This window comes from Cydia pomonella, unplaced genomic scaffold, assembly GCF_033807575.1.
Source record: "Cydia pomonella isolate Wapato2018A unplaced genomic scaffold, ilCydPomo1 PGA_scaffold_199, whole genome shotgun sequence".
In the NCBI taxonomy this organism is placed as follows: Eukaryota; Metazoa; Arthropoda; class Insecta; order Lepidoptera; family Tortricidae; genus Cydia; species Cydia pomonella.
This window is the reverse complement of record NW_026907839.1, coordinates 344,861-357,548: the sequence shown is the minus strand read 5'-3', so window position 1 is coordinate 357,548 and position 12,688 is coordinate 344,861. Positions and strand designations below refer to the sequence as shown.

Genomic DNA, 12,688 nt, shown 5'->3' with positions numbered 1-12,688 from the left:
TTGGAGTAAAATTTACAGATAACATGTGTAACACTGTCACCTGTATAACACTGTCACTGCCACCATTAAACGTAGGTATTTATTTCGACAAAAATATGTCTATAAATAGGTACTAATTATTTCGCATTTTAGTGCTGTCCAATTCACTGATTTCGTATAGATTTAACTAAAACTGCTGCATTGAACATAAATCATGACGTGTACAACAATGAAATACATAAATGCTTTTAAAAATTCTTATCAAAGAAAAAAATATATAGGAAAGCATAACCTACTCCATGTGTAAAAATGACAAAACTAATTTATTTCTGGTCATGATGCCTCATATACTGATGTCTTAAAGGAACATTTATTATCATAATATATATTTAATTAACTTTCTTGGGCCATCATATGACTTACAACAATCATTTAATATTATCTGTCTAAATTATCATAAATTCATTATCTATCACAATAAACTACCAGCCAATTTATTGTTTTCAGTTGCTTGCAAAGAAGTGGTAAGATATACTTCTTAATGACTATTTTTACTCACGAGTTTTAAAGCTACCTGCAACTTCATCATGCATTTTTTTTAATTGCTAATACATATAATAGTTACTTACAAGCAGTCGCCAAAAACATATATCTGAAGCATGTAAATCGTCCTAAACTCATGAAATAAAATACTTTTTATTTCTATAACTTACGTTTCATAAAACTTAGGAATCAAAATAAATCTCAAAATCCCAATGTGGGTTAGTGGTACGTTAACACTTCTGATTTATAGTGCTTCTTATTGCATGGTTACCCTAAACTATTACTACTACAGCAATCGGGATACTTGCAGGTACTCTGACCTAACCAGTTCATTACGATGCTTCCTCTTTGACAGCCTCAACCCAAGTGAACGAGCCTGTCCAACATTTACCGTGTCCCCACCACCTGCTAAAACTACCGTGTTTTGACATAATGTTAAATCGTGTTCAGTATAATGTTATTTTTCCAACTACCCCTGTATTAATCGGGGTAACACAATAATGTTGTCACGGTATAATTATTATTTAACTGCTATCTTAAATGTAAACATAAATAAATCATGACAAGTTGTTTCGCGTGACGTATGACAGCTGGCATTGGCATGATGAAGAATGATTCTTCGTCGCTGGTTAGTTTTACGAATTTGTTCAAATACTTCCGGTAAGCAAATGGTCGTGTACCAATCTGAATTAACCATTTTACGGTTTTCTAGTGGCACTGTAGCTACATGGCCATGAATACCGAAGAAGCAGGCCACCATTTGTTTCAATGTACTTTTTGCACGAGTAACTTTCGTAGGGTTCGGCTCATTTTGAAACACCCATACCGTTGATTGTTGCTTCTTTTCGGGATCGTATGCATAGATCCAGGATTCGTCACCTGTATAGATGTTATAAACGGCCTTTGAGTCACCACGGTTATATTTTTTTAACATTTTATTGCACCATTCGACGCGAGTATCTTTTTGCTCCTTAGTTAAGTTGTGCGGTATCCAACGCGAACAAATATTTTTTACAGCTAAATGATCATGTAATATGCTACTAATGCTAGTCATAGAAATACCCAGAGTCGCCTCTATCTCGCGGTACGTAACATGTCGTCCATTATAAGTTTTCGCACAGCCTCAATATTTTGTGGTACAACGACCGATTTCGGGCGACCTGCCTTAACTTCGTCCGTAAGCATACTACGTCCACGATTGAACTCACTAAACCAGTAATACACAGTAGTTTTAGATGGAGCTTCATCACCAAAAGTTGAAGTTGAAGCACATGGGTCGCGAGCTTTCTATCTGGGCGTAGCATTGCAGTTATCATCGACGGACAATGCTCAGATCTCCGGCCCATTAACGCCGGCGTACCCCAAGGATCTGTACTGTCACCTACACTGTTCATCCTTCATATCAATGATATGCTATTGACTAGCAATATCCATTGCTATGCGGATGACAGCACGGGTGATAGCTTCTATACAGGTCGTGCAAATGCCTCTCGTGAGCAGGTGTTGGAATGCAGAATGCAACTTGTGTCCGAAATCGAGGCCTCTCTTGAGCAGGTATCCGAGTGGGGTAAACGTAATCTCGTCCAGTTTAACCCCAGTAAGACACAAGTTTGCGCGTTTTCCTCTAAGAAAACCCCATTTGTCTTAGCGCCTAAGTTCCAGAACATTCCCCTTGCCATTTCTGAGAGTATCGGGATACTCGGTGTCGACATTACAAACGAAGTCCAGTTTCGGGGCCATTTGTAACTCAAAGCCAAACTGGCCTCTAAGAAGCTCGGGGTGCTCAATAGAGCGAAACAGTACTTCACACCAGGTCACCGGCTTTCGTTATACAAAGCGCAGGTTCAACCACATATGGAGTACTGTTCTCACCTCTGGTCTGGAGCACCGAAATACCAACTTCTTCCACTTGACTCCATCCAACGTCGGGCAGTTCGTATTGTTGGTGACCCCGATCTCACAGCCGGTTTGGAACCTCTCAAGTCTTCGGAGAGACGTTGGCTCTCTATGCCTGTTCTACCGTCTGTACAATGGGGAATGTTCTGAAGAACTTTTTGAATTGGTGCCACCGTCACGTTTTTATCACCGCACCTCCCGCCAAAGAAACAAAGTTCATCCTCACTTTCTCGACACGTGGCAAACCAAGAACAAGCGGGCATCTCGCTCGTTTTTTCCCAGAGGTGTTTCCCTTGCCCTATGACATGGGGTTCTTCAAGAAGCAGGTTTTTAGGGTTCTCAAAGGATGGCAACGCATAAGTGGCTCCTCCGATGTTGCTTATGTCCATGGGCGGCGATGACTGCTTCCCATCAGGCGGCTCGTCTGCTCGTTTGCAGCCTATTACATACAAGTTAGTTGATCTATGCACTGTCCGCCGAAAATCATAATAAATCATAGCACGAATATTTTCACGAGTGAGTTCCATTCTTGCAGCGAGATGACATTTAAAACCCGTCAAAAACAAAACACTAGCGTTAATAAGAAAGAAAAAATATACCGGCCAGTACTTAGAAAAGTTCAAATTTTACCATGGAGGTCAAATATACTATTTAAGAAGATTGTAATCCCGGTTTCCGGATATATAAATAGCAGCCCTCGTAATACCTAAAAGTGTTGAAGATATGATGAAGATATTCTTAAATAATACCTGTTTTTTCTTCACCTCCGAAAGTGATTTTGTAGTCATAACTACCTCCGTTCAAGGTGCAGTCTAATCGTTTTGTCGTTCCAATGAGTTCCGGTTCGTTAAATGTGTAAGTGCATATTTTGTCTATGCTTTTTCCAGAGCTATCTGTTTTACACATGGAGTCAGGTAATCCAGTAATGCTTAGGTCTACTTTAGTACTTGAGTCTGAAAAAAAAAACACATGGGTGAGATCATCACATCTTAACAAAACATGATAAGAGGAATAAAATATGAAATGAGGTTTATAAATAAATAAATAAATATTATAGGACATTATTACACAAATTTACTAAGTCCCACAGTAAGCACAACGATATATATAATATATACATATTTATAAATACTTAAATACATAGAAAACACCCATGGCTCAGGAACAAATATCCATGCTCATCACAGGAATAAATGTCCTTACCAGGATTTGAACCCGGGACCATCGGCTTCGTAGGCAGGGTCACTATCCACTAGACCAAACTGGTCTGGTAGGTTTAAAACTAATTCTTAGAAATAATTTTATATACATGTATATATCTAGGTTAATATTTGCTACACTATCGCATTGGGCAACTATTATGATATTTATGATAGCTGTACCTGTTGACTACCCACCATGAAACCAATTCCAGGTGGTAGCATAGAGAAATAAGAAGTAATAGAGTGCGTACTCCATTCTTCAGTTTTGGTACCAAAATGCTTATTATTTTCGCAGTCGACATCTAGCATCGAGTAGCGGAACTCTCAGTACTGCTACTCGACAATAGATGTCGCGGCAAACAAAAAGTCTAATGCTCAACGATTTTCCGCTCATATTATAACCAGAGTAACCGGAACTCTATTTTCAACTCCTACGCTTACTCTGGTTATAGCTGGCACTCTATTACTTCTTATTTCTCTATGGTATGAACCCTCATTTCAGGAATATATTGGGACCGTGCGAAGTGCGCAGTGGGGGTAAGTAAAGCGATCCCAGCGCATAAGGTGGTAAAAATTTGAACTAACTGCGGATAGCGTCTTTAACATTTCGTACGATTATATGGCTCGAAATGAAACTTTGATTTACGATTACTCCTGAAATATTCATTTAAATTGTATGGTGTAAGGGACCATTGTAATCTGTATGAAATGCTTAATATAATTAACTTATTTATTTTGATAATTGTTAATAATGTATCCATGTAAATAGCTTTGCAAATGCCACATATTACGTGATCTTTTTCTAGAAGTTAAGAATGGATATAGTAAGTTATCCTTAAAAGATAGACATTTCACATCGCGGACTTTTTTGTAGATCTATGAATGAGAAACAACCCCACCATACATTGTGTTGTTATAGCTCAAACGGATTAGGCAGCGTTTTCGATTAAAGTTCCTAGCCAGAGTGATTTTTTCCGACAACATCGTTATATTTCAAACAATTTGCACAAAACCTTAACAAGTCATATAGGTACTTAAGCCTTCCTCAAGAATCACTCTATTGATAGATGAAAGTCGTATGAAAATCCGTTCAGTAGTTTTTAGTTTTCGAGTAGTTTTATAAGATGTAGTGAATTGACGTTTTCCCCTAGAATTGCGGACACTAGGTTGCGTGACAGTCGTGCACGCTCCCAATAAGTCAGCCAAGGCTTTTCTGCCGAAACATCTTGTATTAGGTTGGCAAATATATAAAGAAACACTTAAATGTTTCGAAAATTGTAAAACACTTAATTTCAAGAAAATACTAGAACATCGTAGAACATTCTGGAAAGTATCGCCAGGGGGCCTACCGCGAACCACATTCGACGTGTTGCCTCCCTATCACACCTACGTACGAATTTATAAGTGCGACAGAGAGGCAACACGTCGAACGTTGTTCGCGGTAGGCCCTCTGATATTAAAACGCGCACAGTTCCGCACTCAAGTAGTAATAGTCAAAATGGAGGAAAAAGAATTGTTTTTTTTTTTCATACTACATCGGTGGCAAAAAAGCATACGGCCCGCATGATGGTAAACGGTTACCGTAGCGTATGGACGCTTACAACTCCTAACGCCCCGCACCCTCGTTGAGCTCTGGCAACCTTACTCATCGACAGGAACACAACACTACGAGTAGGGTCTAGTGTTATTTGGCTGCGGTTTTCTGTAAGGTGGAGGTACTTCCCCAGTTGGGCTCTGCTCTAGATCTGGAATGACATCCGCTGTGCTGTGCCCTACCACACAAGGCGAGATGACATTCTCAGTGCCCATAGGTACCTCTCTTTTGGTCGTAGTTTAAGGACATACCTACCCGGGTCCTTGTTAATGTTACAAGAGTTCAAAAAAATAATAGCGCACGCCAGGCAGCTGAAAATACCAACGCTGCATTCGCAGCCGTTCAGCTACGTGACTGTGAGCCGTTGATACAAATTCTTTGCTGATGGAGATACCAGCCTTCAGCCCTTGTGACGACCGGTTTGGCCTAGTGGGTAGTGACCCTGCCTACGAAGCTGATGGTCCCGGGTTCAAATCCTGGTAAGGGCATTTATTCGTGTGATGAGCATGGATATTTGTTCCTGAGTCATGGGTGTTTTCTATGTATTTAAGTATTTATAAATATTTATATATTATATATATCGTTGTCTAAGTACCCTCAACACAAGCCTTATTGAGCTTACTGTGGGACTTAGTCAATTTGTGTAATAATGTCCTATAATAAAATAAAAAAAGATCGGGCTCGTAGTGGTCGACCGCGTGAGCTCGAAGATGACGCTCTGCGTAGCGAACTGCAGTTGTATCCAGATGCAACCACATATTTTTATAAGACACACCGACAGTACATAAACAAAGCTAGTAAAGTAACAAGTATAGTAGACACGTATAATAAATAAAAAATAAAATATCTTTATTTCGAAGATCAGGCTTCATAGTTGTTAGTATTATGTGAAAATAACACAAACACACTTAAAACTAAAGGTTAGTGTAGTAGGCACATTTCACATTGCTTAATTAATCCCTCAATATGGGCTAGTTGCTACTCCTTTAATTGGCCCAGTCCAATGAGCGAGGATTGGGCTATCATATTTGTTAGCAATAGCATTCAGAATACTGTTGGGACTGCTATAATACCCATGTACCACTGCTGGTATAATATCCATATACCATTCTGAGTGCAACAACACTTAAACAGTTCGAGGCTTTTTTACCGTACATTATTAAACACAAATATACAGGGTGATTCATGAGACGTGAGCTGGACTAAGCCTACACAATCAGTAAATGTTAATGAATCGTTCACCATCATATTTAAGTAAAACAATCACGCTTTTTATCTGTTATTTAACTTTTTGTTAAGGACAAATTTGATTATCTACAATCATGGATACCCTACAACACTTAATTAACAAAGATAAAACCTCTTTAACCGTTATGATAGCACTTTGATTATGAAGAAAATAAAATGTCACACTTGAGTGAGATACGATTTTATAAAAGTAACCACACTCCGATGTCATTCAATTTGTCACTTATTATGGATAAAACAAAGTCACCCTGACCATAAATATCGTAAATAAAATAAAACTCTTTTTTTTTGAACAGTAAAAATTAAATTAACGTTAATCTCACAAATACTGGCACGAAACAGTTGCTGATAATTTACTGAATATGCAGGCTTGATCCTGCTCACGTCTCCTGAATCATTCTGTACAATAATAGATTAAGTGATTGAAACATACATATAGGAAAAAATTAACTACTACTAATATGCTACCACAAGCATGTTAATTCTGGACTTGACTGGACTTTGTTTGAACTTTCTGCGCTTGAATAGAATCACTAAATATGTCTATTTAGAGGTTTTGTTGAAGTGACAGATTATTCCAAGTTACTTGCAATCTATTTTGCGTGCAGTGTCCCGGAGAGGCATATGGCGCTGTTGTTTCTAGCTGTTCAACCTTATGTATTAATGTTTGTTATGTTTTAGTTATTTTGATGATGACATTGACATATTAAATACATAGTAGTTATGTATTCTGTAGAACTAGTTTTAAGATTGTTAGCTTAACAGTCTCTTGACGTGAAATATGTATTTCATACAATTTTTTATTTTTTTTATTCTTTGACATTTGGAGAACTTTTACACCTCCAAATCTTATTATTGTGTATTATTATTTTTCTCAGACCGTGGGGACCTTATACATCTCCAAACTTAATGTATTAACCGTGGAGACTATACGTCTCTGTCATATTGTATAATATACTTGACTTAGTACATACTAGTTATGTACAGAATGTAGCATTAGTTTATGAGACTGCTAGTTTAACAGTCCAGACGCGGTTTATTTATTTAGTATAAATTTTATTTTGACACTTGGAGAGACTTTACATCTCCAGATTTAATGTGGTTTTAACCATAGAGACTATACATCTCTATTGTATTGTATTAATTATTTATTTTAAGATTATTATTATGTAATGTTTACCCAGGTATTGGCTGTTGTATTTATAAATGTTGTTATGTATTTTTCATGTCACTATATGATGTTACTATAAATGTTGTATTGACTTGTAAAAGAGCCCTTGAGGCCTACTAGCAGAATAAATTTTTGAATTTTGAATTGAATTTTGAATTATGGACCGGAAGTGACTTGCTCAGTTTAGTCCTGGTAGAACCGGGGCGAAAAATAGTGCGACGACAAAACGCATGCTAGCCTTCGGTACTGTAAACTTTAAACCTTCCAACAGGTAAGGTTCCGCGATTTTACCGTTTACCAACTTGTGTAACAAAGCCATGTCAAGGAAAGACCGCCTGAGCTGTAAAGAGGACATTTTAAACCGTTGGTGTCTCTCTTCGCATGTTAGGATTTACGAACTCCCTCTTTCTTTGTCTTAAATAGGTAGAAGTACTAGTGCTCGAAGCTGCACTCGTACACGACATGGCCACTTTATGTCAAAGTGACAAGGATTAAGTTCGAATACAGAAAAATATTCAGTGTTCAAATTTAACCTATATTTCCATGAAATAAAGTCAGTGACTAATGCAAATGCAGCGTCGAGCAGTAGTACTTCTACCTTAATAAAAATCGAGTAAAGGAACGTTGAACTTTTTACAGTCGATTGATATGCACTGCGTAGCCAGGATTCCAGACTTGACTTGATTATTCAAAACGAGAACGAACTAGGACATTGAAAAGAGTTTGACATGTGTCAAAGCGTTTGAAGTTTTTGCCAACAATTGGCTGAACGACTAAATTGTAGCCACACAACTATTGAAGACCATCTGAATGTAAGTACTTGGCTGTAAAAAGGTTGTAGCGCGATGGATCCTTCATTTTTATTTATTTTATTTTATTTATTTCAAATAACAAATTGCGCCTTACAGCTAATGCCAAAGTGGCACAAATTGGAACACATTAACAACATAAAGCATTAACATTATAAAGCAATAACACATGAGCAGCTAAGACACAGGAATTCATAACGGTATAGTACTCTCAGGCATCTCTCTTTCTAATATCCTCTTGCATTTCATTATCACTCATCTCATGTGTTGACTGAATCTACCCGAACGGCACGAGTGTCAGTATGTCAGTCTCTCCTCCTGCGTTCCCATCGTACAGACTTTTTACTTCATTTGGTGACTGAAGATAAGAGTTATATTCTTTATGAGAATGATAAGCGGCACATTTTTTGGATACATCTTGGAGATGAGTCGCCAGTTCAGCCAAAGCCAAACCCCCCGTTGCCGTAAAATTCTTCTTAGTTGCTTCTGGGACGCGCAAGGCATGCTCTACTGGGAACTTCTCCATGACAAGCAAATCGTCACCGCTGAGCGTTACGCCGCACAGCTGCGTCTACTCGCTTCGGCTACAAAACTGTGCCTTGGCTATCCATGAGAAGCGGCCAAGATGCATCGAGGTTCATTTGCTACACGACAAACGCTCGGCCGCATGTAGCTTCTGTTTCTCGCTATCAACTGAAACAACTCGGTTGGGTTGGGATATGGTGCCACACCCAGCTTATTCCCCAGACTGAGCACCGCCAGAGTTGCACCACTTGTTCCGAGCTCTAAAGAACTTTCTATGCGAAAACAAGTTCCGTGATTTTAGTGATATTAAATATAACCTCGAGTTGTTTTTTAACTCTCATACTCAAAAGTTATGGTCCGATGGCATTCAGTGTCTGCCCTTGAGGTGGTCACAAGTCAATGATCCGTACACAAGGTGACTACATAATAGATTAAACGTCGTTAATTATAAAACAAATAGTTTAAAGTATTTCATTACTTTCTTGCCAACCTGTACCCCTAGTGTAAATATTTTCGACAGCGAAACGTGACGTACGCGTTTGCGTTAAGTGTCATTTTGTATGAGATTTTTGACTTTCCAAACGTCCCGCTTGGCGCGCTGTTCAAAAACCCATACAAAATGAGACTTAACGCAAACGCGTACGTCACGTTTCGCTATCGACTAAAATTACACTAGGGGTACTGATACTCGATAATAGATATCGCGGCAAACAAAAAGTCTAATGCTCAACGATTTTCCGCTAATATTATAACTAGAGTAACCGGAACTCTATTTTCAACTCCTACGCTTGCTCTGGTTATAATATTAGCGGGAAAATCGTTGAGCATTAGACTTTTTGTTTGCTGCGATAATGTCGAATAGCAGTACTGAGAGTTCCGCTACTCGATGCTAGATGTCAACTGCGAAAATAATAAGCATTTTGGTACCAAAACTGATGTATGGAGTGAGCACTCTATTACTTCTTATTTCTCTACGGCCATAACAGACTATCAAATTCGGACTTAGCTACACTTTTATGGGAAACTATTGTGCATTTCAATGCATTATCAAGTCGGTGCGAAATTTTGCAGTCGGCTCTTCTACCATCTATGTTCAATCTGCCAACAAATGGATCTACTTATGGTTTTTACAGTACCAAATTACATTTAAATTTCATAATTTTTCTCGAAACTGACGAAATTATCTATCTGTGTTAAGCAGTTGTAAGCTGATTGTTAATAAAAAAATAAATATTACAGGACATTATTACACAGATTGACTAAGTCCCACAGTAAGCTCAATAAGGCTTGTGTTGAGGGTACTTAGACAACGATATATACTATATAAATATTTATAAATACATAGAAAACAGCCATGACATGACTCAGGAACAAATATCCATGCTCATCACATGAATAAATGCCCTTACCAGGATTTGAACCCGTGACCATCGGCTTCGTAGGCAGGGTCACTAGTGTCACTACCCACTAGGGCAAATCGGTCGTCAATACGTATACATTTTTTCTCTGGCAAATAAATAAATAATGTATTGTATTGTATCGACGAATGCTTACCAACTCCCGTCACAATCACACACAAAATTAGAAAAAAACTCATCATCATCACTTCCCAACATCACATCGCCCAACTCACCAACTCTGCACTATTGATTAATATTATATTATAACGTAAATAACATGGGAATATCATGAGGATAATGATTTTAGTTGCAGCTTTCCTGGCCGCCATATTGGTTACGACAATAAATGTGAATCATTTGTATATGTCATTGGTGTTTTAAACACGTCAATTTCCTTATCCTAAATGTATCCTAATAACTTTTTGTGAGTTTTAATAAATAAATAAATAATAAATAAATATTATAGGACATTATTACACAAATTGACTAAGTCCCACAGTAAGCTCAATAAGGCTTGTGTTGAGGGTACTTAGACAACGATATATATAATATATAAATATTTATGAATACTTAAATACAAAGAAAACACCCATGACTCAGGAACAAATATCCATGCTCATCACACGAATAAATGCCCTTACCAGGATTTGAACCCGGGACCATCAGCTTCATAGGCAGGGTCACTACCCACTAGGCTAGACAGGTCGTCGATTAATAACGTTTTATTAGGTAGGCGTCCGGTTTTTTATCCCATAGCCCAGTACTTAGACCATCGCTTTCACCGAATAACCTAGTTCCTTTTAGATTCCATCAACTCTCAATAGTCTTAACACCCTGGTGGGTGCTGCCTCTGCGTGCGCCCAATGACACGGGCAAGGGCAGCATCCGCTCGGTGTACCCCTTGCATTTCATTAGTGTCAAAAGGGACTCTACGTGTTGGCTTCGGCTCCGCGCACGCCTTCCAAAGATCCGGAACACCATTGTTCCGTGATGGGAAAGACAAAGACCAACGAGTTTCTCAAGCGAAGTTCGTTTATCAAATATTTATGAGTCGTTTAATTCGATGACGACCATCAGAGCATGTTTTAATATTTGTAAAATAATATTTAGTTTAACCTTTTCAACGCCAAAGACCACTAAAACGGTCATCGTCTGTCGTGCCCGCGAAGCCAATGACCATTAAAAAGGCTATGGCGGACGTTGTCAAAGCGACTTTCCTACTGTCAGTTAAGCTTCATATTCGCCCTTCACCAGTTAACTTTTTGGCGTCCATGGCATTTCTTGACACGTGTGGAAAAGCGTTGAAAAGGTTAAAATGTGTACCTACCATGATGATCGCATTATGTGTGCATATTTTTGTATGTATTAATGAAAATTGTGTTTAGCTATTGCAAAATAAATATATTTGAATCTTGGCCGCTCCGATATGAGGACTGGACCAGGTAGCCCTTGAACTACTTCTTCTTCATTAAATGTCTTACAATAAGCCAATAATTTCGAGAATCCAAATACCTACAGGGTTGATTTTTTAAATAGGGAATTGAAGGCAGATACCAGATCCCGTGCTCCTACGCCAAAATGGTCTTAGGTAGCTTATATTCATTAGTATTATATATGGAATAATATTTACAACATCAATAAATTGCTCTGATAATTAGATTAAGATAATTATATGTAATACTGTCTTACTATTCATGAGTGCGTGTTGCTAGGCATACATGAATAAAGTATATTTGAATTGAATTGAATTGAATAGGGTTACGAGAATCCCTAACTTTTTAACGATTATTTGACAATGACATTTGACATTTAAGCTTGGCAATAACGTCACCCACGTCTCGCACCTTGGCGTGGTCAGTGGGAAGGGAACACACTCCTCCTTTCGGCTTTTCTCGGCTCTGTTCGGCTCAACATTGCTCCGAGCAATTATTAGGGTTGGCACAATTTGACGTCCCTTTACGTGCACTACCACAGATAAGATAATGACTTGAATTTTGAACCCTAAATGGCCGTAAGGGACAGTGCCATACATAAGAAAGGGACAGCATAATTCGTCTGTGAAACGCTGGCAAACTTCGGTTTTGTAGGAAGTGCCATTTCTGTACGGCAGTACTATTATTTATTATGTGGTGTGGTGTCGGATGTCTAAAACTACACAGGACCCAGGACCCGGGTACGTCCTTAAACTACAAAAGAGAGTACGGGCACTGTGAATGTCATCTCGCTTTGTGTGGTAGGGCACAGCACAGCGGATGTCATTCCAGATCTAGAGCAGAGCCCAACTGGGGCAGTACCACCTTACAGAAAACCGCAGCCAAATA

General features: G+C 38.5%; 1 protein-coding gene across 5 annotated transcripts in view; it reads right to left on the bottom strand.

Moving 5' to 3' along the window:
• The window catches only part of LOC133533694 (uncharacterized), a 63,294-nt gene that overhangs the window by 19,297 nt on the left and 31,309 nt on the right, over nt 1-12,688 (bottom strand). For all 5 annotated transcript variants that reach the window (XM_061872722.1, XM_061872719.1, XM_061872718.1 and 2 more), the window contains one exon: nt 3,168-3,371. In XM_061872722.1, coding sequence (XP_061728706.1) covers nt 3,168-3,371 — 204 coding nt within the window. The remainder of the gene's footprint in view (nt 1-3,167; nt 3,372-12,688) is intronic.